We start from the raw sequence: 26,375 nt of genomic DNA on the forward strand, positions 1-26,375 counted from the left end.
CGGACTTTCTTACGACCCGACCAATCTCTTAAAAAAGCTTAATCTCAAATGTGAAAGAATTGATTCTTTTCCATCAGAAAAGGTTTAATTTTCCCATCTTACCTTTACCTACGCACTAAAAATGCTCGTTAAGTTTATACTGAACAAATCTGTTTTATTATGACCACAGACTAAAAAAAGGGGGGCTTTTTAGATAAAAAGAATGATTCTAGAACTTGAAATTCCAAGTGCAAAAAATTTTTTGGAACAAACTCATATTTGACATTATTTTTCAGTTCAATCTTTATATTGTATAATAAGAATAGGACTAAATACATATTATTAACAGAGATTGTAGTTTTACATACATGATATACCTAAACAATTTTGTTTGCCGACAGATTATTTAACTTAACACCATCTTTTTTTATAATCTTACTATGGTGAACCTGAACACTTTTGTTACATCAATACGATTAGAAGAAGGTAAATTGTGTAAAATGTTCTTTCCTATTTCATGTTGTTTATTTACAAATTTTCTACTCAATATTACTAGTCATCAGCTGATGTATGAACTTATGAAGAAGTTGATGTTTCATTTTCTTGATCTTCGATGACTAACGTCCGTCTTGAAGGTGGACCACACAAACTCAGGATCACCTGCCCAAAAAATCACAATTCATATTTATTACTACGGTCTACACAATCATATTAACTTCTATCGTCCGTCATTGGCTGATTTTGTCACGCATGGTTCCATTGAGCCCTAATCTTATGCTCGACTAAGTTCACACATGATGCGTGCAAATCCCAAGGAGTGGGTCAGGCATAGGATTCAGGCAGTATACACTTGGCGTTTGTAACTTGGGTCTACCTAGTATTCATCTGGATGTTTCTTGTTTCTGGGTATTTAAAGGGAAAGGAAGTTGAATAGACTTACGGGTAGAAAAACAAGTCCATGCAGAAAACCTATTATGACCAACGCCAGGTACATTTGAAAGTAATAGACCTGCAAAACATAGAATATTGAGACGTGAGGCACCGACTGGCGGTAATATTGATGCTAAATTTGAAGGATCAAGTGTTAAATCAGAGACCACAAAAACTTCTGATTTTGCAAAGCGGAGGACGATCACTCCAACAAGCTTTGTAAGTGTGATTCCACTGAAAAAATACAGATGAAAGATTTGTAACAAAATCGTTATACGAAAGTAAGTGACATAAAGTGAACTCTAGATGAAAAAGCGGTAACATAGTGCAAATTTGCAGCAAATTAAAAGAATTAGAAGGGCTCAATTATGGCACCATAATTTCCACTTTTCCGTGTCAAAATTGGGACACTTTCTTCTTGTGAGGAGTCCCCCAGTTCTTGTATGTGGGCCGCGTTGGTGATCTTTTTCTTGGTTCTTATTCTTGCATTATTGTATTTTTCTATGCCTTCTGACATTTTTTAATGAAATGTTGCCTTCGTCAATGTTTTTGAGGTTGAATCGGGATACTAACATGGTATATCTTTTATAATTTTATGTGAGGAAGCTTATTAGTCTAGAAAGCGCATTTGCTAGTAAACAACTCCCTATTTGTTCTTAAATTTCCCTTTCGCGCCTCTTAATATATTTGGCACTTCCAGAAACACAAAAAAGAGTTAATGAATGAAGGGTGATGCTGAACCTGAAGACCGAAGCTCCCATTGTACCCAGGGCCTCCTTGGCTCGTTGCCCTCTATCCCCACTGCTTATCTGTGCAGAAGCAAAACTTAGTTTCTAGAACAGTGGATCAGATCCTTAGAGTTCTTTGAGAGCTAAAAAAGGTTGACGTCTAGCGAAGGACGCTGGGGTATATAGAAAATGAAAATAGATATAGATTATAGGGTCTCTAGGAATAAAGTAATAGCCAGGAGGTAAAACTAACCGAGAACGCATGTGTAATGTGCACACAGAACTCAACAGCAATCCCTATTGCCATTACAAGGTTCACAACCGAGATTGCATTAAGTTGGATTCCCAGAAATGCCATCACGCCCTGCAGAACTCAATCTTATTATTAGTCCATTTCGGGACTTGAAAGCATATAAACTACTATAACAGTAACATAACCAAACTATATGCAAAGAATGTTTACCATGAGATCGATGACAATCATTGTCAAGACAAGTAGAATGATAGCTGAACTCCATAAACTGGCATGCAGAGGAACAAATTAAATCAATAAATATGGAGCTACCATATAATTAAAACCAAGAAAAGATCAGATACCTTCCGGTGATAATCAGGCAAACGACAAACACAGCAGCTGTCGAACGAAAAAATTTAGAACATTTAGCACGTAATGTGAATAGGTGAAGTAGATTTCAAACCCGAAAACAGAATATCAAAACCTGCTAAATTCATATTTCACAGGACAAAAGAAAATCAAGGCCACATACATCTCAAAGAAAAAGGAAACTAACCTAGAGCTGTGGCAATGTTTATCAAAGCTGTGCTCCAGATATCAAGGTATTGCTCAAAGAAAATATAAAACATGGCATATGGAAACACTTCGATCTGCATCAGAAAGGTAAGACTTAGTGCGGCCAATGAAAAGAAATACATGGAATGCAAATCAATAGCTATAACATATTTCTTTTGGATCACCATAGTTGGTGCAGCCACTATGGCTATAAAAGAATCAAGATTACTGCTGCTAATTAACAATTTTGGCAAGAACTGGCTAATACACTAACAAGCTTCTTCACAAAGGTTTGTTGTACACTAATCAACATCACTAGCCCAAAAATAAGTAACAAATTTATCACTGAAAATCTTTATTTTGTTCCTACCAGAAAATGAATTCTCAAAGGGTTGATTTATCATTTATTTATTCGTTACCAGAATATGATGATGAGAACTAGTGATTGGCCTCTAGTTATTATGATTGGTTATACACTTACATTCAGTGATTTGGACACTCTTGAGCTGAACTCCCGTGCAGCGCGCATTGAATTTACAAAGTCGCTCTGCGAGAAAGACCATGCAGATTTAATTAAGTGGAAGTAGATTCCATTCATATAATTATAGTAATACTTTTTTGATCAATTAATTAAATGTATACATTCGTACCTGTTTGTTAAGTGGAGTGTGATATGTACGGAATTCTGATGCTTGAATAACACCTTTCTCATAACCTGAAAAGTTGATTTAAGAAGACAAGAGTCTATACACTGTACACCAAGTTTAATATCATCTCCTAAGTCCGGTAGAATCTAGGATTTTATTTTATGGTATGTAGGACCAGATCTGAAAATAGCTACTTAAGGCTTTAACTATAAGAATATATAATGACATTTGGGGCCACTAAAGTACTACAGATCGAGGTTATTTTAAGAGGGCACACACGAACATGACACTGAACAGAAAGCTTATCCTCACATTAGTGATCAATTCAGCTATGTAACAAGGTTTTGATAAGAAATTGGGCCGGATGCCAAATTCTTGTTGGTCTTGGTTAAAACGCATGTAGAAGTCGATTTAGGCTTAGGCTACCTATTCAAACCTGAGCAAACTATGTGCAGATCTTGCATACGTCTGCAAACGCTGTATGTAGATAACTGAAGCCTAAAAAAGTGATGGATCCTTTTACTTTTAGAACACTGAGATGATACCTCCAGTTTGAGGATTAATTCGAATACATTACTAAGGGGGGTTCACGAGAGGTTTAGCTAATGTAAAATGACGAACCCATATATGAAACGAAATTTCAGATATAATCTGATATAAACACAACAATGTCCAGTGGCATAAATAATTCACTTCCATAATGGTAGCCAATTAATCATATGGTCGATGAAATCTGGGCTTGTTTGACTGCTACTGAAGAAAAAGGTTACAATTAAGTGCTGTCACATCAATGTAGATCATACTAACCATTCAAGTCCACGCTGTGAGTATATGCCCCATGGCCACCCTTGGCACAATCAGCCGAGGGTAGAGAATTGAGGAACCATGGAAGTTTATCCCTAAATTGTGCTGTTGTTGGACGATCATTGTGCAAATCTGAGTGGCGGAAGCACTGCAATAGTGAAAACAACTATTATTTCTTGAGACCTTTTCCTCGAAGTTTACATTCTCTAGAAAAAGTAATCCTATTTTAATATGATTGTAACCCCGAAATAAAATAAACCCAAGAAGAAACCAGGTAAAACATGCTATGGACTTGTAAAGTTTTGAAAATGAGATTACCGTGGTACAATCTTTGCAAACCCCACCAAGACCACAAGAATCGTCATCAGGTGAACAGCAAGGAGGCTGCAAAGGCATATACATCTTTTTGGTAAGCCTAGGCACATCCTTCATAAATCAGTATTTACAATAGAAAGTATAAAATCGCAACCCATTGCTAGAAAAATACCAGGACCATGAAAACTACTCCCAAGAAAATGATCACAGAATGTAATGTGACGTAGAGATAACTTTTCTCAGAGAATACAAACTGATAGCTTATGATGGTAAACAATTTTCACAGTTCTTCAAAGAAATATATCAAGAAGTAAGACTGCAAGAGTATACCACTAAAGAATGATTAAAGTTGCAGGCCAACCAGATCCATATGAAACCTCAAATTGCTATGCACCACTAAGAAATATGTACAGGCATCAAAAGTATATTCAGAAATTGGTTAGCTATTCTACCAGTCATACATATCATCTGATAGAATTAATGTGTCAGGGGATATAATATATAGCAAAGACTACCAACGGAACTAGAGCATTCCTTGTCCAAATTTCAAGCAAAGAATAATAGCGGAATTGGCATTGTGTACGGAGAACATATTGCTGGAACTCGGAATAGTAGGTAAAATCATCGTATTATGAGAAAAGAGTAATTAAAGCAATAATCTTCCTTTGTTTTAATTTTATCTTCAATTTGAGGCAAATTCGAAAAGGGAAAGAGTAGAATTTTACAATTGAGTACACTGAAACATGGGAAAGTTCTAAGCTAGATGGATCGCTCTTTGCTAGATATGCAAAACTAGACAAATGGGGCCAAAGACTCCACCCGGATTCATACAAAACGATTGCATGAGATCCTTACCCACTCAGCTGCCTTCATCTCATTTTACCCATTTGACAAACAGAATAAGACGGCACGTACTCAGAGTAGCAACTCAATGTTGAAGTACCACACCAAATCCAAGCAATTTCTTATTTTAAATTATAAAAAGGAAGTATGTGCCTCCAACAGGGAAGCATGACAGGGTAGTTTAAATACTTCACCTGATCATCTGGTGGGCAGTAAGTCCCATTTGTGAACTTACGACAGCAACCAAAAGCTTCTGGAGACATCCATACTAGAAAGTCATCAAGCCAGGAAGCTGCTGGCTTAGCTATGTAGCTTGATTCTGGTACTGAAGATGCTCTTGCTATCTGCAAAAGAAATAAAACATAGATAACTACAGATATATACATGGTCAAAACAACATAAGAAAGTTAAAGCGTGCTCATTGAAGGGAAAAAACGAAAAGCTAATTAGCTCACGCATTTTTTTCAGAATTTTTCATGTCTTCTCTTCATTGACACATTTAGTCTTTAGAACATGTATCCATACCGAGGAATGAAATTTCGGTTTTGGTGAAAATTCCGGTAGACATGGAAATGAAAATATTTCGGTCACTTCAACCAATATATTTCGAAATTTGTCTCCTTGACAAGGCATTTTTAAGAGAACTTTAGTTAAATTTCGGTTTCGATGGAAAATTTGATAGGCATGGAAATGGAAATATATTCCTTGCTCCATACAGCGTACCACACATCCTCAGCATATAATCGGAGGTAACAAAGTACACTACAATAACTATCAAAAAAATGAGGTTTGAAATATATTCTGTTACAAAGGTAGTACTAAAGATTCAAGTTTACAGTTTACAGTTGTTACTTCCCTTTTAACAAGAGAATTTCAGTTATTACTTATTACTCATATCACAAGTCAACTAAATTGATTCAGCAAGGGAAGTTCTTGGTATATGTACATTGTACAGTGCAATAGATATTTCAGTCTCAGGACTATCGAGCAAGACGCCAACTGCATAATCAGTTGTAGTATTTTTCAAAAAAAATCTAATAGCTATCACTTACCTCGTTGAGTAGAGAGTTTGAATCACAATGGCTGATTGAGCATAGCTGGTTAGTTTGTTCTGATTCTGAGCTGAGCACGCAGGTAGATTGGAATTAGTACAAATCGACCAGGAAACTTCAACTAAACAACCACATGAACAGAGACGCAGAAGTTTTAGGATTCCATTGCAGAAGGACAAGAGAGGAAACAAACGTGACTTAGGGTTTCATACCCACCCACTCTCTCTCTCTCACATACACACACAGACATCCTTCCCATTTTGTTTAGATTTTAGTTTTGTTTATTTTGTTTTACTTCAATTTTGACTCCAATTAGGTTTTAGAAGCTCATTATGTTTAGAAAATATTAGTATTATAGGTAATGGCTTGGTTTTAGATAGAGTTCAGCTTTACAATAATATTTTGTCTTGATAGATATAGAACAATTTCTTAAATTTCAGCTTAATTTGTTATCAGTAGTGATAGTAAAACTCCGTTGTAGCTTCCCCAATGAGTTTATCAATGCCTTCGATATTTTCTTGTGAAACAATACCTGCCCAAAAAAGCAACCGACGGCACAGTTGCAATGGATGACGAACGGCCAAGGTCAGATAATGAACAACGACATGCTACAAATCCGGCGACAAACATGACACGATCGAAATTTAGAGTAGGTGCACGAAATAACACTTACAACTATTTCCTGCATAGTTTCCATCGACATGATCGAAATTTCCACCGAAAGTGTTGGAAATTTCAAAATTTCCACCGAAATGGTTAGAAATATCGAAATTTCCACCGACATGATGGAAATTTCAACCGACATAATAGCAATCTAGCAAAAAGAAACATGAAAAACTAATACTATAAACATATCTTTTCCTTCATCTTTTTCATCTTCATTTCTCATAAATATCTCTTGATTCTTATGTTATGTTTTTAATGGTTTCTAAATCTATTTGAATTATTTATGCCCGGACTTGGCTGCCTAAATTGATTTTATTTTAGAAACACCCATGATATAACTGTGTAATTGACGATACCTTCTCAAACTAACATAGTTTGTTACCTATTAACTATTATCAGTAAGAATGTTATATTTTGGGTGTTAAAGTCAAAAAGTTATTCAATTTACCCCCCGACGTAACTGTGTAATTGTTAATACTCCTCAAACTAATAGATAATGTTAATCCATTAGAAACATCATTTTTATGCTTCATTATGGTTTATACTTGTTATACATTATTGAATCATATTTCTATCATTTTTGTAGATTTGTAAGATTTCCACACTGACCGAAACATTTCCACTTTAGGACCGAGCAAAATTTCTACCGAAACCGAAATTTCATTCCTTAGACACAAGTAGCCACTCTCGAACACCAAAATCCAATAATAAGTCATTCCAAAACACCTATATGAAGAAAATCTCACTTTAAATCCACATATTCTGCATAGGGGGAATCACATTGATGGAAATCCCGAGGAAACAAGCTAGCCAAGTAGAGACAGTGAAGCCTCACGGAGAGGGCATTCTGACAAAGCCTGCCCATAAAACACCAAAACTGCATTCGAACAATCGCAACCAAGACAAAGTGAAGACGAGCCGTGGAACCCTACTGTTGTGGACACACCCAAAATGTTCAACAAAGCACCTGGGATGCAAGCGCTTGGTCCAAGCTCGCTAGCGACCAAATGCACATCAAACCTGGTCTCTTGTAAGCTCTTTGAAGGTGCCACCATTCATGGAATGATTGACTCTCAGCCTAGACTAGATCCCCGAACAGCAGACAAAAATGTCCCCAGTTCCCATCACATTCTCCAAGGTCATGTTGAAGGCACCCCACTTACTTTCAACTAACCTGGTGCACCACAAGACCAATCAAAACCATCTCAAAACACAGAACACCGCCATGACCCTCATAAGTATTATGTTAGGCCATTAGGGGCATCCTTACTAAACACAATGGTCTTTCCTCCACCCTACCGTTCGTGCACCCAATTATTTCACCGACCCCACCCTGTGGACCACTTGAGCCAACACAAATAGCATTCTAATGTCATAACCAACCTCCACATGCTTCCATGGGTCAACCTCAATATATTTCGAGATTTATTTCGTGTATCTATTAGAATCAAATCGGTGTTATGCATCCTCTGACTCTTCTAGTCCCATCATGGTGAATGACGATGCAGCAGGCCTACGATCGTCAGACACATAAGCCAGGTGATCATAATTCGTTAGTTCAACAAGAGTTTATTCAGGCATGGGTTCAGCTGTCTCTTCAAGCGCCGACTCCACTACCTAGAAAACCCAACTTACCGGAGGCACGGGTTCCTTGTAATGAGGTTGTGTGAACAGCTCATGTTTGACATAGACAACTAAACAGACGGCAAAGGGGTTAAGGTCGGATACAGGTTAATCAAAAAACGAATCATGCACCACCTAATCAGAGAGGTCCCACAAGCAATTCTCAACCATATAATGGACGACTAACAGATGAGTCAGGAGCAGACCACTAGAGGCGAGATTACCATCCACCTCCACCACCACCCCTTCCAAAAGGTCGTCAAAGACAGGTAAATTATTTTCAAGCTATGGCCTATCTTTTGCAATTTTTACAGCATATCAGGGAGTGGATGTCAGATTAAAGGTGCCTGAGTTTGACGAAACAAAAGTGGGGGTGAATTTGCTGACAGGCTTAATAAAGTGGAAAAAATACTTTGTTGTAAAAACTACAGTGATCCGACTAGTGCGACTCTTGTTGAGACCCGAGGTAGTAGTCTTGCCTAGTGGGATTCACTTCAGAGACATATAGACCAGTCTGGTTTAGTACCAATTACTGAATGGTGGAATTCCTCCAGAAGAATCACAGAATAGAGCTACATGTGCAGCTTGGTTTGCTTGGACAATACGAGCGTTCGGTTACAAAATTTACTGATGAAATCATACTTCTTAGAACACGTAAAATATCTGAGATGATGAAGATCAATACATTGGGCGTCACTCCTCAGCCTTATCCTTGAATATACTGAAAGAGTTCAATATTGTCCACTCTGAAATTCGTACTTCGGCAGACGCTATTCAGCTCCCTCTTAAAGCTGAAAGCAGCCTTTGAATGGCGGTTTTCCATCAGACTCGTTCAACCACAAGCAACACGAACACTCTAACTGGATCTACGGGTAAGTGCTTAGTTGTCATGTGATTGGGCATATTGCAAGTAATGCAGATACAACAGGCATTCCTCTCTAAGTTCGAGGTGAAGTTCCTTCAAGCCAGAGAGGATGGTGTGCATTAGGGGTTCATACCCCACCCACCAGGCCCGTGAATAGGGGGTGCGGGCAGGGCTCCCGCACTTGCCCCCCCCCCCCCCCCCCCCCTCCCCCCTCCCCATCACCACCACAAGTGGCCCATTTCAATCAAGGATATATCATGCATACATAAATAAAGATGCATAATTGAACATAAAAGTCTATCAGCTCAATTGGTAATACTGCTGAGTGCTGAATTCCATCCAATAACCTGGGTTCACGTGGCCTTCCTTTCATATTTTTTGCCGGTTTTGTGTAATGTGGAGAGTACTAGTGCTATATCAATCCTTATTTCTACTTTATTAGACCTCTTTAAATTATTTTTAAATTTTTGGAGTGTTTTTTTTAGCTTTTGAAGTGTTTTTTTTAGCTTTTGAAGTGTTTTTAAAGCAAATATAAATCTAAAAGTATTAAACTTTCAACAATATGTAAGTACATACGTAACGATCATATTCAAAATATCGCCTTTAGCTTCTATTTTGTATGTTCTATGAATAAATGATTTTCTTCCCTTCATTTAGGCTAGCCATGGTCAACAAAAGTAATCCACATGCCCCTAGCTATTTTGGATAATTCGTGGATTAGATGACCAATATGATATTATATTAAAATGAAAAGTTCCATGTAAGTATAAAATTATTATGTTATTTGTATATCTAAACTTACAATCTAATATAAAATAAACAAATTTGTTTTTGCTCACAAGTGATTGCGGATTCAAAAACTAGATTTCCTATAAAAAGGATATTTTGAAATGAAAAATTCCCTACGGATACTTTCTTAAAAACACAATTAGTTGCATCTGTGTTTTTATCTATCTAATAATCTATTTTGTTCAATTTGTCCTAAACTTTTTTTTGTACAGTAGACCCAGATTCAAATTTGGCACGAGGCCCCCAAATTCTTAGCCACGGCCCTGCCACCCTCTCTCTCTCTCATCTTTTAGATTTTAATTCCTTTTAATTTATTTTAGTCAACAATATTTTAACTCTGAGTAGGCTTTAAATCTCATGAGGTTTAGGATATATTAGTACTATACATCAGTTCTTAAGTTTCATACCCCCCTCTCTCTATCTCATCTTTTAGATTTTAATTCCTTTTATTTTGTTTTAGTTAGTACAATTTTAACTCTGAGAAGGTGTTAAAATCCCATTACGTTCAGGATATATTAGTAATATAAATACGTTGTTAGGTTTTAATTTTGACCTTAGAGTTCAGTTTTTGAAAAATAATTATTTTCTTTTGATAATTGAACAGTATTAGATTAGTAATAAAAAAAAAATTTAACTTCAGTTTCTTATCCAAAATTTTATTAAAATTCGTTATAACAAGCGGTAATAAACCTCCTTTGAAGCTTCCGCCAACGAGTTTACTTCACGAAGTCTGATCTAAACAAGATATTAAAATTCGGTAGACATGGAAGTTGAAATATTTCGAAATTTATTTCTTTGACAGGGCATTAATAAGAGTTACTTTGTTAAATTTCGGATCTGAATGCTGAATTGACCCTTCTAACCTACTACGACTCTGTTAACTATTTTTCTAATATAGTTTTCTTTGTATTAACTGTTATTGATAAAGGCCCCATCTACAAGTAAAGAAGGAAACAATGTACATCCAAAGAAACTAAACATTAGGTGTATGAATTGTAGTTCTTGTCTAGTTCATGTTTATCGAGGGAAGAGCGTCATCACCTCATTTCCCATTCTAAGCGCTCAAAAGACTCCATCAATTAATTCCACATTTTCTTTCAACCACGGAATAAAGAGGTGAAAACAGATAGGATTGACAAGGCTACCTGTAATTGTAGTTCTTCACCACAAAATATAATGGCGCGCCTATCCTGAGATGCTCCGTGACATTACTGAAATATCCCTGTACGTGACCAATTACATCTGAGAAGAATACAGAAAGGAAAACATGATATATCTGATAAAACACAAACACAACATATCTGGAACTTACCTGAAGATACGAGTCCCGGGGAAGAACAACCTTTTGTTCCAACCCAGGTTCAATCCTTGTGCATAGTGCCTATAAGGTGTGAAGAAAATCAGGTAAACTTTAACAATGGTCCAAGATCATCAGTGAAAAAGGAAAATACTGATATTGGAGGAACAACTTATGGAGAGCCAGCCAGTGTCATAACTCTTAATCCCGAGAGAAAATTTCATGAGAGAACCATGCATTGTTAACTTATTATGTTACATGTAAATATGTCGCGACTAACGACTACAACAGTTAGCCAAAAACATTCTCAGCCAGTTTAATCCATTGGTGTTAGGACTACATTCCGCTATTCCACAAAGTGGTTCAGTTCAGTTTCGTTCTTCCTAATTGGTTTCTGTTAAAAGGAATATTTTTAATAGATGTTTCAAAAATTTGGAAGTTAAGAAAACTTTTATTTCAAATCTATTGAATAAAGAATCAGAAGCATAGTAGCTTTCCTTTAAAATTAATTTAATTGTGTTGCTCAGGGAAACTTCTCTTCTTGACAATACTGGACTCTACATTATTCAAAGTTACATTCTCTGTGAACACTCTCATTGTTTGTTTTTACTAATCCTCTGTTTCCGTCAGTGATCCTAATTCAATTTATACAGATCAAAAGAGAAAGATAGAATAACAATCAAAAACTTACAATGCTTGCAATAGCAAATCCAGCGAAGACAGCAACTACAACAATTTTAACACCCCAAAGACTAAGAAAAGGTGCGTGAATTTCCTGCAAGGAAGAAAAAAAGAGCTATCAATAGAAAGGAAGGCAAACAAAAGGGAAACGTGCATGACGTATCTAACTAACTTATTGGCTCAAATAAGCAAACGGATTTCTATATACACTGTAGCAACTTATGTTGCTTCCCGAGGACATCTTTCTTGTTGAAGTGCCTTACATTCACAACTAAAATGGTTTCAGCTAATTGCTAATCTTCTTCATCCTTAACAATAACAAACTGATTCTTAGCTACTAACTAAGAACAAGTCAAATAGACGGACAATGAAAAGCTAAAGCCAGTTTCCTGAACTTTTGTGGAGTATCAAGGAGTATAGATTCAAGTATTGCAGTTTCTAAGTTCTCCATTATTAACCATCATTGATCTTTATCTACTAGGATTTTTTTGTTCTGTAATGTCACGAAGTTCAAAAAATGCATACCGATCAAGTTAAGTTACACTGCTTCAAGGCTGCATGTGTTGAAACGTATAAATGTTCCACAATGCTGACAATGTCCACGTATTTCAAACCGAATTCATGCAAGAACTAGCAGATGCATGGTGTGAAAGAAAATATAAAAGACCACGGCATGGAGTCCAAATGATCGCATTACCTTGGCGCAACCCAATGAAATTCAAATAAAGAATGGTTTCGCTCAAGGGGAAGATATAGCTACTGGAATTTTGGAATTAGGTTAAAAGTAGCAATTCGATAATGTTTCTTTTGAAGTTTGAATAGCCGCAGAGAAAAAGAACATCTTTATGAAGGCCTACCTTCATATAGCGCGTCAGCAATCCAGGTTTTCTCTGTCCAATACCTATATTTCCTTGAGATATTTTCTTCAATTAATAATCCATCTCAAGTTATAAGAATGGTAAATAAAACACACCAAAGTGCTACACTAGTATAAAGGAATGCAATTCAAGTCAGTAAGTATACGTCAACATTCAAGAAGAGACTTCTACCAGTTACCTTCATCAGATTCCCGGGGAGATGAATAAACTTTTATGCATGGGAAACAGTCAACCCGGTTATCTTCAGTACGTGAGAAGTCAAAAACTATCAAGGCAACAAAAGCAGTAACTTGCAAAAGGAAATCCAAGAGAACAGCCAATGCTGTAGAAAAGAAAAAGTAACGGAGAAAACAAAGTCAGCTAAACGACTTCACGTAGTTCCAAAGATAGACAGTAAAAAAGATCAAAAGCTTCAATGTGAGGTATAATATCTTTGACCTGCAAACATGGAGAAAATTCGACAAGCTGGCATGGAAATGAAACTTCCTACTGCAAATGCTAAAACCTCTGAAAGACTAGCTAGTGTTATGGATGGGCCAACTTCAACAAGTGCATTACTTATTCGCCCTTCTAAAGGTAACTCCACCGGCTGCCGTTTCACAGCATGTACCAGGATGCACATGTTATCCACTCCCACCTGGCACAAAATTGCAGATGTATGATATTGCTCATAGATGTCACAATGAGCCAATTATGAGAAAAGTACATAAATTAATAAATACATTGTGAAAGATGTAAGGACACTCCTCCAGAGAGGTTTTCACGAATGAGGTATGAAATATGAATACAATAGTCTCGTACAATAATTTTCACAATTATATCAAGTGTTTATTAATAAAACTATTCAAATTTAATCTACTTTATTTTGTACTAGCAGATTCTTACATAGATATCTCCATGAAAGATTCGAAAACCTACTGAAAACCCAAAAGCTTGTTCTGAGATACTCATTAAGCTGGACAATTTTAGACACAAAATAACTACAAAATAATAAGACCCCCCTTCAATACCATCTCGCATATAGAAAATGATAAATACCTACGGAATATGGACCCTAATATGGATGACCATATCAGAAACCATAACTAGGTGCCTTGTTTGCTGAGTAGAAAAAGGTTAATAGAGGGATATTCTTTAAGAGAAAAGGAACTTACTGCTAGCACAAGGAAAGGGATGACTTCCATTATGATTAGAGTAGATTTAACTCCGAGAGCACTGAAAAATCCGACAGATCCAAGGACAGAGAGCATGACCACCACTACCCCTGAGAGACCAAGCAATACCTGGAACCCAATCAAAGAGATCGACGTATTTGCATACAGATACATAATATGTGAAGGCAAGTAGCCAACAAAAGCTCTATGAAATAAAATAGAAAAAATTACTGAAGTGCATACAACAATAATTGCTAAGTGCTCGGTGCTCATAAAGTAAGACCTTACGGAAGAGCAAAGGTCATACCTTAGACGAAATGAAGAGGGAGGACAAGTTAGGTGTATCTCCCAAAGTCAAAGATATGTAAGCAAACATCACAATATAGCTAATCTGTAATCAAGTAAGAAAGAACATGCTGTCAAAAGGAAATCTCTTAGAAAGTATGCACTACCAAGGAATCGTCACTCATTAACCGGGAAATTCTAACTCGCCTACTAAGGATCCTAGAAGTTCTAATCTGGTCTCTATAAAAAGACAATAGATGAAAACTGTGATCAATTGGACAACAGGCCAACTTAGTGTATCATTCGAAAAAGGTAACCTAAAGTGTAGATAGTATTCTTCACTATAAATACTGGGAAATAAGTGATTGTGCCTTCGTCAAGAATTTACACCAATATCATTTTAGGATAATCTGAAGATTAGCACGAATCCTCCACTAAATACTCACCAAAATGGTAATAGCATCTGCAGTACTTTCTCTTGTCAGTTCATCTTGGATAGAGTTTTCTGACGAGAAGGAGAGTGTAAGATTTCTGGCCCTAACCAGTGGCAGTAACTCTTCCTGTTGGACAAAAATGGAATTAAAATCTGTAATCACAAACAATTACCCAAGTAAAAAATAAGTAAATAACATCATTTTGAAGTATCAAGTAACAAAAATTTACTGTAGTTCATCACATATTTGCAAATCTGGACTACATAAACAAAATAAAGTGCAGTGTAATATTTTCTGTAAAGATGCCAGTCTATCTAAGAACCACAAATACGTACTGTAGCCCTACATAGAGTTAAAATGTGCAGCAAAAGGTAACATAAGAAAGAAAAGATATGCTTTACTACAAGCAAGGTACTATAGTTTAATTTTTTTGGTGAATTTTGCTCACCACAATGAGAAATATGAATGGAAATATTATCTAACTTTCAATGTGAGGATGATCTTTAAGAAGAGAAGATCGACATCCTAAAAATACAAAATTCTACTCTGGGTTTATTCTGGAATGCTTATTAATTCGAAGGGAAGTTTCATAACCAACTTTGTGTTCATGATCCACCACTTGGTTATCTAGATAAAACGCCAGAAAACAGTACGGGAGATAGGCTAAATGAAAATGGAGAATAAGGTATTTAAGTAGCAAAGTAAGCGAACCTTCACTAAGTGAATGAAGGCCTTTTCCCAAGCAACTGCCTTCCCGTTTCCGTTGCCTGTTTCATCAACATTGTTTACCACCGGGTACGTCACTATGAATGCAGAAGCCTGTCATGAATCATACACGGAATTACTCGGTGATAAAACTAGGTCCTACCTCTGATTACTACTAAATCAGTAACTTCAAGGATAAAGCTTAGTCATACCTCTGAATAGTTGCTCCCGGAAAAACCCCCTAGTGCTGTGCTAGGATCAAGAGGGCCCTTAAATGCACTCAAACATGTTTCCGTAGAGGTAAAATGCTGAAGATAGAAAATTATGGTAAGTGACTGTCATTGGTCTTTAACACTTCAAAACTTTAGAACTAAATATATACCAAGACAATATTGACTACAATATTAAACCAACTTACCAGAAAGCAATACTCAGCATGATCAAGCCCGCCATAATCATCATATTTTTCAGGGTCCATTTTAAAATACTGTAAACAGAAATCAGATGTATATAGAAGAAAATAAGATGCAATGATGTCTTATACAAAAGACGGTAAAAAGAACTTATGAAATATCATGAAGAAACATTGAAAATTTGATGATTCACGACATATCAACAATGAGTCAAACAATGTAATAATCTTTTGAAGACAGCTTTGCACAAGCCATCAACTAACTAGATAGCAGCTAACAGAGACACCCTCGTAATAGAAAACTACCATACAAATATACTGCTTTCGACATCCTGAAGCTTGCACATGCTAAGAAGAACAGATATGAGTTAACGCAGATGCAAGGACTAATACCTGCAGAACACTTTGAGTCGCACAGTCACTGCCAAGTGGCTTCAAGCAGATGTCGGTCAAAGATACCAAAGATCCAGAATAATTTGCACGAAGTCCATCAACCTGTAAATTTTAAGCATAAAGAGGAGCAATATGTCATTCGCACTATTTAGGATTAAAGAAATCTTGTATATGTTGGAATTAGGTAAAAGCTAGTTAAGATAAAACAAATTGGTAGGTTAATTCATACCAAGAATTATATTTGACAAATTATAATAAAAACTCAGATTACCTTCTTTTGTACTTCAAACATTAACTGAATATTGTCATCTGTGACAATACTAGGTGCCTTTCCATGTTCATTTGGAATAGTTGCTAATATGAGCTGCAATAAAAAAAACCAGCAAAAATTAAACACTGAACAGTTCGCTTTTCTTATTTGCTTTGTACTTTTCCAGTTCTTTTACCCATGAAATGAAGGTTTTCTTTGAACAAAACAAGTGATAGTGGCACAAATTACTTGCGATTCAAAAACATTCACAAGAGAAAGAGCAGCCAAAAGAGAAAATAAGATTCATCACCTGTTCAATTCTGTAGAAAGGGGCCAAGTGGGTGTCAAAGAACTGTTTCTCCTCTGCAGCTTTACTTCCATGCCCAACCCATAACTGAAACAGAAGTTCTAATACTTAAGAGAATGGCAACATTTGAACAATAATAAGGGGTACTATCACGAAAACATAAAAATGGAACTTCAGAGTTCATTGGAGCCAAATTAAGGAATTTTTAACAAGTTTGTACACAAAATTATATGTTAATGGATTTTCAAAAATAACAGGTTAATAACCCTCATGCGGAATTATCAAACTCCATTTTTAACTTTAAAGGTATATCTGCAGGGGCGGATCCATGGGGGTGCGAGGGGGAGCGGCCGCACCCCCTCGATCCTCCCGTAAAAAAAAGTATAAGTAGTAGTAATAATTTTTTGTTTTTTATACATCTAGTTATAATGGATATGTATATAACTATGTGTGTAGAAGACACAAAGGAGGGTCTGGCGTGATGGCAAATCGCGGGAATTGAAACTACTTGACCATGAGGTCATGAGTTCGAAACTCACTTTTACTTCTTTTTTTTGAAGTGCTCTGTGGCTTTTAAATGTCTATTTACAGCAGCGTGCACAGTTATGTCGAAATAATAGAGTGGCCTGATGGTAGTATGGACCGCCTTCTGGACATGTAACCAAATTTGCACGAGTTTGAGCCCAATTGTCCCCTTTTAGTATTTTTTTTTTTTTAAATAGATTATATTCAAAAACCAACTTATATAAAATCAATTCAAATATCTTAAACTCCTACAAACTTCAATTTATCTACCATAAACTCTATAAACTTCAATTCATCTACCATAAACCCCTACAAACTTCAATTCATCTATCCTAAATCCCTACAAATTTCAACTCATCTACCCTAAACCCTACAAACTTCAATTTATCTACCCTAAATTCTATAAACTTCAATTCATCTACCATGAACCCCTACAAACTTCAACTCATCTACCCTACAAACTTCTATTTTATCTACCCTAAACTCTATAAACTTCAATTCATCTACCATGAACCCCTACAAACTTCAATTCATCTACCCTAAATCCTTACAAACTTCATTTTATCTACCCTAAACCCTACAAACTTCAATTCATCTACCCTAAATCCCTACAAACTTCAATTCATCTACCCTAAACTCTATAAACTTCAATTCATCTACCATAAACCTCATACAAGCCCCAATTTATCTACCCTAAACCCCTACAAACTTCAACTCTAACCATAAATCCTACAAACTTTAACTCATCTACCCTAAAGCTTAAACTCTATAAACTTCAAATCATCTACCATAAATCCTATAAAATCCAATTCATCTACCCTAAACTTCAATTCATCTACCCAACCATCCAACTACACAATTTTTTTTACCTCTATATATATATCTCCCATTTCTTCATCTCAAACCACACTAAAATCACTTCTCCTCTACTAAGTTCTCAGCTTGATAATCACATTTACAATATGAGGCAAAATGACGATTTCTCAAATTTAGACGGAATTGGAGTTCTTGCTAGAATGTTGGTGGAAACTAAGATGGAATTGGAGCTCTTGCCGGTTGCAACTGCCTCTGTTGAAAGAGTTTTTTCATCTATGAAGCTAGTTAAAACACACTTAAGAAACAAGATGGGTGATGTGTAACTAAATGATAGTTTAGTAGTCTTTATTGAGAAAGAAGTTTTTAGTGAAATTGACAATGAGTCGATTATGCGAACATTTCAAAATATGAACTCTCGTAGAGGTCAATTCCGTCTGTAATCGTTGATGTATCAATATAATTAATGAATATAAGTATTTTATTAAGTATTGTGTTTGCAAAAAAAAGTTATTTAGGTATATAAATCCGCACCCCCTAAGTGAAAATCCTGAATCCGTCCCTGTATATCTGCTAAATAATATTAGCTTAATAAAATAAATAAAGCATTTACTAATATTAGTATAATAAAGTAACACGAACACCCATTTCTAGGAATATAAAATCCAACAGGAAATCATAATAAAGTATAGCCAACACAAATTTTCATTACCCATGCAAGAGACAAGCTCTGCAAATCACAGTTTATATACTCCATTGAATTAACTCACAACTATCACAATGCAATACCTTGTCAGGTCGTGTTTCCACCTCGAAACGTATAAGACCTATGGAGAGTAGAAGAACAACAGCTAACGATGAAAGCAGCACAAGAGTCGGGTTTTTAGCAACCCAAGTTCCATATCTCCTGGAAATGATAATAATATTGGGAGACATAAATTAGAAAGATCATTAGGTATTTGTGGAACCATCATTCATTGCGTAGGCATTACCTGTAAAAACTGGACATGTAGCCTTCAACAACAGAAAGTTGGAACCCCTTCATTATGGGAGGATGTTCTTCAAGCATCTGTGATTATTTACTTAGAATAATCATTTATTTAGATACATCAAAAGAACCATACACTGATTTTGTGGTAGTTAGCCAACGCAAAACCTATGAAATTTATTGCATCATGTAAGAAGTCCATCTCTCGCTATTTGCCCTTCGAATGTTGGACGATCACTGATAGACTTTACTGACTACAATCTAACTCAAACATATATTTCCACCAAATGTAATAAATTGGCAAGAATGATGGGTGTCTCAACTAATCAGACTTCATCCTTAATACAAACAGCATAAATGGAAGTCTGTTCATGAAAGAAATGAGAAAGTTTGTCTGCATTCCGAGAAGCAGGTCTTCAGGGCCAGAGTATGAAATGGAATGCCAGGAACATATTTTATTGCATATCACCTCAATTAACAGGTACCCTTAGTGAAAAAAGAATTAATTGCATGTCAGGAGGCCAAGACAGAAGCTAAAACTTGGTAACAAAATGGAAAAGAATAACCTTTTTTTAATTCCAAGAGATTGACGTACTTTAAAAATTGAAAAAGGACTTCACCGTCAGAGCACCATATTTAAATCACAGACCTTGGTCATTGTATATATTCAAAGAGATCAACGTATTTTAAAAATTGAAAAAGGACTTCACTGTCAGATCACCATATTTAAATCACAGACCTCGGTGATGGTAAAGACATCTTTTTACATGAGATACTTCACTCTGTCAGGAAGGAAAACAATAAAAGAAAAGATGACAATGCGCTAACAGCTAGAAAGTAGGACCTACCTGCACAGGGTGCATACCAGCTTTTTGCTTGTGAAAAGAGTGGATTTCACCTTCATCCATTTCATTCAATAATGGTTTCATTTCAGATTCAGAGCTCCTTTTCTCTCTTTTATGAAATAAACCCCATCCGAAAAACATAGAAACTAGAACAATATATACAATGGCCAATGAAAAGTCAAGGCAATTGACCTGCATCGTCAGAGAGTGAACAGAAGTTATAAAATAGTACTCAATATCTGGAAGGCCACAAAAGCTACATAATGTAATGCATGTTTCTTGGTATGTAACTCTGTGAGTCTGTAACTACATATGGAACCCAAGTTATCGTAAATCAATAGAATACACCACAGAAAAAAAAAAGTAGGATTCTTATTTCATTTCCTGTTATGCTATTACCTTCAAAAACCCACTCCCAATAGAGCATGAATGTTTCTTGTGCGGAGAGGGAGGGGTTGAACTAGAGCATGTTGGAGAGGAAGGACAATCACCACAAGAACAGCCAAGTGAATTATCACCACATGAATAAGCAGATACATTCATAGGTTTCATTCCAGATGACTCGGGAGCAGTGGACTGAAACTTCATGGCATACGGTGATCCAGGTTCATAAAGTTCCGCTTGCCGCCCAATAAACGCAAACCACTCTATAAGACCAATCAGAAGTAAAAACATCATCTCAATTAGAAGATAGTCCATCCATATATAAGAGCACCTTACAGAATCCATCCACAACCACAACTGCTTGCAAATGGCAAAGACTATTTAACAGTCTTTGAAAAGCTCTAGAGCCCCACATCGACATTTTAATTATTTTAATCAAAATAAAACTTTGCAGCCCACACTGTCATCAGCAGCAGTTGAAAAGTAAGTAGTGTAAGACTCTTAGGTGCTGTTGAATGGAAAGACGAGATTGCAGTCTCCAAGCTTAGCTATAAGGGAGCAATCCTAACAGCTAACCCATAAATTATGATATACGCTGGAGAAAGCAGCTAAAACTAAATTTGCAACTTGCAATAAATACTAGGAAACCACCAGAAGGTCCAGAACCAAATAAGTGCTGGAAAACATTTTTAACACAAACAGATGGATGAAAACCAAACAAGTGTTCTTAGACTATATGTTTTCTTTTTGAAAAACTGAATGGAAGTTTTATTAAGGAAATATAGAAATACAATGGATAATCAGGAGAAACAAAAAGGAAATACAGTAAATATCGGTTACATGATACGTTACAATATCCATGCATCCCAATTGTATACGAAGTCAGATTATGTGATCGTATTAGTGTTTTCTATCATCCTTGACCATAGGAACAGAATCCCTTTGACATCTTCTACTGCTAGTGTGACTATATGAGATCCATTTACTGTATAAAATGTCTGTCATGACTCACCTTTAAAATTTGAAGCACCAGCACCAATAAATTCTATGGCTCGAGTGTTCATGGTCCCAAACTTCACATCCTTGCAAGAATTAAATAACTCTTCCCCAAAAGCATCAGTTACATAAAAGTCAATACCATCCACCGTCAAATTTTTATTAACCTAAAATGAGACAAGTTAAAATTCATTTGATATGTTCTCTGGATAAGCATCTTAAACTAATAGAAAAGTTAATCTAAAAACATCTCGAGTTAGAATAAAACTTAGTAGAGGAGTGCACATAAAAGGCGGGAGCTTAACAACAGATATTAGAAAAAACATCAAGTAAATGCAATTGAAATCAGACCCTTGATATTATCTTTCAGAAGGAAAGAATTCAGTTACCTAATGGCTAATGCTTACGTGCCCCTATAAATCATAGAAGTTCAGTGAATTTTATGATAAATCAAATCCAGTTTGAAGTGTTTATGGAGCACCCATAGAGGAAAGGAGTGAGAACCATGTCACGGGTTTATTGATGCTTATGCTCATCATGTCAAGGGTTGAACTCAAGGCCAAAGGTAATAACATCTCTAATGTAAAACCCAGAAAATACAAAAATAAACATTTATTAGTCCTATGTGTCACGTTTTATTTGGTGATCTCCAATCAATTTGTGCCTACGAGACAAAATAGATATCCTTTAGTTACTCTAAAACTCCAATGGAAGTCTCTAAAGATACTTCATTAGTGTAAAGATGTCACTTGACAACTTGATAGAAACAAATTAGTAATTAAGAAGTTACAAAGGAGTTATAGGAACCATGGGTTCGAACTTCTAACCAGATGGTGTAATCTCATATCCTGACCTTTGAAATAGAAGTCACATTGATGAATTGGCTTTGATTAGGAGAACAGGAAAGTTCACAGAATAGATTCAAGAAGTTCCTCAAGCACGCTGGGCAGCCTACAAGAAACGGAATTGCCTGCAAACGATTCAATGCTGTAAGTAGAAAAGAAATATGTTTGTGTCCAACAGTACCAACAAAAAGAAAAGAGCAAACAAGATGGAAAACACCAAAAAAAAGAACCTTCTAACATCTTTTATACCTTTTAACTTATAAGATCGACATAAAACTAACATCGGGTCTAATAAATGCCAGGATGAAGCAATAAATGAGCTACAAGAAACTTGATATAGATGCTGATAAACAATTCTAAAATTCAGTTACTTAGATTTATTTTGAAGCTTACCTTAACACTGGAACGTAAACTAGAACATTACAAGTCCCAACTTTGAAACTTTAAGAAATAAAACACAGTCAGATAACTCGTAAAACATAAGAAACAAACCAACTTGTTTTCAGTTCCTTCACATTCAAATGAGTTCCATTTCCAACACATTATTTTTTTACTAACAGTGTTAACATGATACATTAACTTTTCTGTCGCAATAAATAAAAAGAAAACGAATAGTATCCTAGCTCAGAAACATATAAAATAATCATCAATAAGTCATAGATGTATAACAGTCTTACTTGTTGAACTTGTGAACGTAGAGTATCAAACTGAAACTCAGTACAACAAACATTCCCAGTGATTGTTGGACACAAACTTTGGATCTTTGAAGAAAGCAGCTCATCTGGCTGCCAAATCATATCAATTAAAGAAAGGAAAACATTATTTTTTCTAATAACCATAAAAAATTGACTACAAAATTCATGTAAAATGGCATCTCTAGCACTAGCAGGGTTTTTTTCCTTTAATATAGAAGAGTCTAGCATTTGCACAACGCTAACACTAACAAATGTATATTTACTAAAAGTATCACAACCATGTATTGTTGTTGGTAATACGTCGCTATATTCGTTGCAACCATAACAAATCTTAGAAACTAAGTAATACCTTAACAGCAGGAGAACCGAATGGGCAGTTCAAAATTTTTCCATCACTTCTTTTTCCACAAGTATCATACATTGCACAATAATCTTTTGAATGTAATTCCCTGACAATTTTGAAAAACCACAGGTAATAAACGATAATTTTCAGATTAACTTATATTGGAAATTCTCATTTGTTATACGTAATTAATTAACATCAAGTAAACATTTGGTATCCCAAATGGTGGATAATGTTGACATAAACTCCAAAATCATGGAGGTCGCAGGTTCGATTCCCGGAGGAGGTGGATTCCATGGTTTATTGAACTTGGGTTATTAAGGTATAAATAGAGTTGTTGGGCTTTAGGTCATAGTTTAGTTGGGATATAGACCCGTTCTTGATAGAGCTTGAATAAGGCAGTTATCGTGCTTATCACATTTTGATGTATCAATGCCATTGTAATGACTATCGTCGATTGTAGTCAATTTCCAAAAATAAATAAATAAATTAACTTCAGTTTTGGAAATTATATTACTTGGTTGTGCCACTGGCAGTCAAAATGAACCCTGAATCAGAAATCTCACTGTTCACTGAAGGTATAATCGTTGCCTGAATACAAATATTAGATTATACAATTAGATAACCCTAAAAATACCAATAGTATCACTTCAATCAACTGCAGTAACTAAAGTCAAACCTGTTCTAATTCTCATCTAATTCCCAAAATTACTGAATTAAGAAATTGGAAAACGAACTTTAAATACATAAAACTAAAATCAACAAAACCTGTAATAAGATCACAATCTCGGTTTAGAAATGCCTAATATTGACCTAAATGATAAAACTGCAAAAAATGAAAACTTGGAAGAAAAGGAACCAAGATAACACCAAAATCACATAACCGAGTATCTCATCAAAACATGAATTCAATATATTTGAGAAGAATCGATTAAATCGTAACACCGAAAGCATCAGGAAAATCGAAAGCAAGAGAGGTGAGAGAGAAGAAAGAAAAAAGTAAAACGAATGGATGATCATAAACAAAGAAAATACGAAATGAAGATGAAATTGATATCAAATTCTTACTAGTAAAAGAGAGATGGATATGAAAAATCCAAGCATTTTTCTCTGAAAGAATTTCATTGTGGTTGAAGAGCATCAGGAAGGTTGGTAGAGGAAGGAGAGAAACCAGAAGAGTAGTTACTGAGCATATAAGAGTCAAACCGCCTATTTATTAGAGGTGTCCATTTAGTAACCCAACCCACCGAACCAATCGGTTGATTTGGACTGTTTGGGAACACATCCAATGGTTTCTCGATTAACCCCTCGTCACCAATTGCAAATTGAGTTTACCCCCTCAATAATGGGTAATTGAGCTTAGAGCATCTCCAATGCAACACTCAACTTAAGAAATTCAATTTGACACACAGGATTATTTGAGTTTTTAACAAAAAACACTCTCTAATACAACACTCAACTAGAAACTCAATATGATGTGGCAACAATAAATATTGAGATACTCAAAAGAAAACTCAATTCTTGTTGTATTTCAATTGGTCCACATCATCGTTTTATATATTAAAATAAGAAACAAGAATAAATCTAAAGTAAATGTTGAGTTTTTTTTTAGTGTTGCATTGGAGAAGAATTTTGAATTGAGTATCTCAATTGTGCCACCTAGGAAAGAGAAACTCAATTCACACTTGACACATTGGATTAATTGAGTTTTTGTTGAGTGTTGCATTGGAGATGCTCTTACCCCTTAGATTTACTATTTTTTACAAAGACACAAAGGCTGTTTTTGGCGTACATAAAATAAATCTACCAAGAGCAATTATCCTTCAATATGATTACTCGTAGTTATGCCACCTTATTTTATTTCGTCGTTAATATGATTAGCAGAGATGGATTTTGTTTGTACATTATTCAATTTATGATTTTGGTCACAAAGTAGGGGGTCATATAGAAATTAATTCTTAAAAATTTACCGTTTTTTTTTAAGTTGTCGCAAATCTTTTGCAAATGAGTTGTCATATTTTTGCAAGCATTTGCCACAATTTTGCAACGAGTTGCAAATAGAAAAAATTGAACAAAAAGAATGATAGAGACTTGGCACGATGTACTTTGTTTTCTTGTTAATCTATATTCTAAGAATGTTTTAGTTTCTTAATATAATATAATATAAGAGGTTCTGTTTCAACACCATAAAAAAAAAAAAAAAAAAAAATGATAGGGACTTGGGGAGTTTCACAAAGATTTCCCCAAATAAGTATTAAGCATCTCTCTTCAGCGGTTTGGTGTTTCTCGATTTACAAGCCCATGTATTCCCTCTTTAATTCCATCAAACCACCTGCATCCCCTTCCATTCTATTCCCTGTTTTACGTTCATTTCTTAATACTGTTTGGACTGTTTGGGAACACATCCAATGGTTTCTCGATTAACCCCTCGTCACCAATTGCAAGTTGAGTTTACCCCCTCAATAATGGGTAATTGAGCTTAGAGCATCTCCAGACTCCAATGCAACACTCAACTTAAGAAATTCAATTTGACACACAGGATTATTTGAGTTTTTAACAAAAAAACACTCTCCAATACAACACTCAACTAGAAACTCAATATGACGTGGCAACAATAAATATTGAGATACTCAAAAGAAAACTCAATTCTTGTTGTATTTCAATTGGTCCACATCATCGTTTTATATATTAAAATAAGAAACAAGAATAAATCTAAAGTAAATGTTGAGTTTTTTTTTAGTGTTGCATTGGAGAAGAATTTTGAATTGAGTATCTCAATTGTGCCACCTAGGAAAGAGAAACTCAATTCACACTTGACACATTGGATTAATTGAGTTTTTGTTGAGTGTTGCATTGGAGATGCTCTTACCCCTTAGATTTACTATTTTTTACAAAGACACAAAGGCTGTTTTTGGCGCACATAAAATAAATCTACCAAGAGCAATTATCCTTCAATATGATTACTCGTAGTTATGCCACCTTATTTTATTTCGTCGTTAATATGATTAGCAGAGATGGATTTTGTTTGTACATTATTCAATTTATGATTTTGTTATCCCATGCCAAATATGTCCTTAGTAGTTTTGCCAAAAATTCTAAACTCAAGGGGTAAGC

At 35.5% G+C, this 26,375-nt stretch overlaps 1 protein-coding gene across 2 annotated transcripts; it reads right to left on the reverse strand.

Moving 5' to 3' along the window:
- Positions 1–302: 302 nt before the first annotated feature.
- LOC147538794 (uncharacterized) lies at positions 303–24,784 on the reverse strand. Of its 2 annotated transcripts, none has more exons than XM_086641427.1 (39): positions 24,330–24,784; positions 23,779–23,852; positions 23,268–23,367; positions 22,901–23,008; positions 22,232–22,348; positions 21,395–21,545; positions 20,398–20,645; positions 20,002–20,190; positions 19,158–19,234; positions 18,955–19,072; positions 16,831–16,914; positions 16,542–16,634; positions 16,271–16,372; positions 15,884–15,952; positions 15,678–15,773; positions 15,472–15,579; positions 14,773–14,886; positions 14,349–14,432; positions 14,042–14,170; positions 13,326–13,524; positions 13,066–13,209; positions 12,867–12,910; positions 12,020–12,103; positions 11,344–11,412; positions 11,177–11,253; positions 6,089–6,158; positions 5,231–5,380; positions 4,197–4,262; positions 3,882–4,026; positions 3,078–3,142; positions 2,909–2,974; positions 2,429–2,522; positions 2,235–2,271; positions 2,101–2,158; positions 1,891–2,001; positions 1,651–1,718; positions 1,077–1,143; positions 920–988; positions 303–639 (listed from the first exon to the last, which is right to left on the reverse strand). In XM_086641427.1, exons 1-39 carry the CDS (start codon positions 24,384–24,386, stop codon positions 556–558), a joined length of 3,885 nt encoding a protein of 1,294 aa, XP_086497553.1. In that variant the 5' UTR covers positions 24,387–24,784; the 3' UTR covers positions 303–555. The 2 variants fall into 2 exon arrangements, with proteins under 2 accessions (XP_086497553.1, XP_086497552.1); XM_086641426.1 differs by having other exon boundaries at positions 12,867–12,919; positions 24,330–24,721.
- Positions 24,785–26,375: the final 1,591 nt, after the last annotated feature.

This window comes from Eschscholzia californica, unplaced genomic scaffold (assembly GCF_041429995.1).
Source record: "Eschscholzia californica isolate CP2 unplaced genomic scaffold, dmEscCali1.0.p SCAF_5, whole genome shotgun sequence".
NCBI lineage: Eukaryota > Viridiplantae > Streptophyta > Magnoliopsida > Ranunculales > Papaveraceae > Eschscholzia > Eschscholzia californica.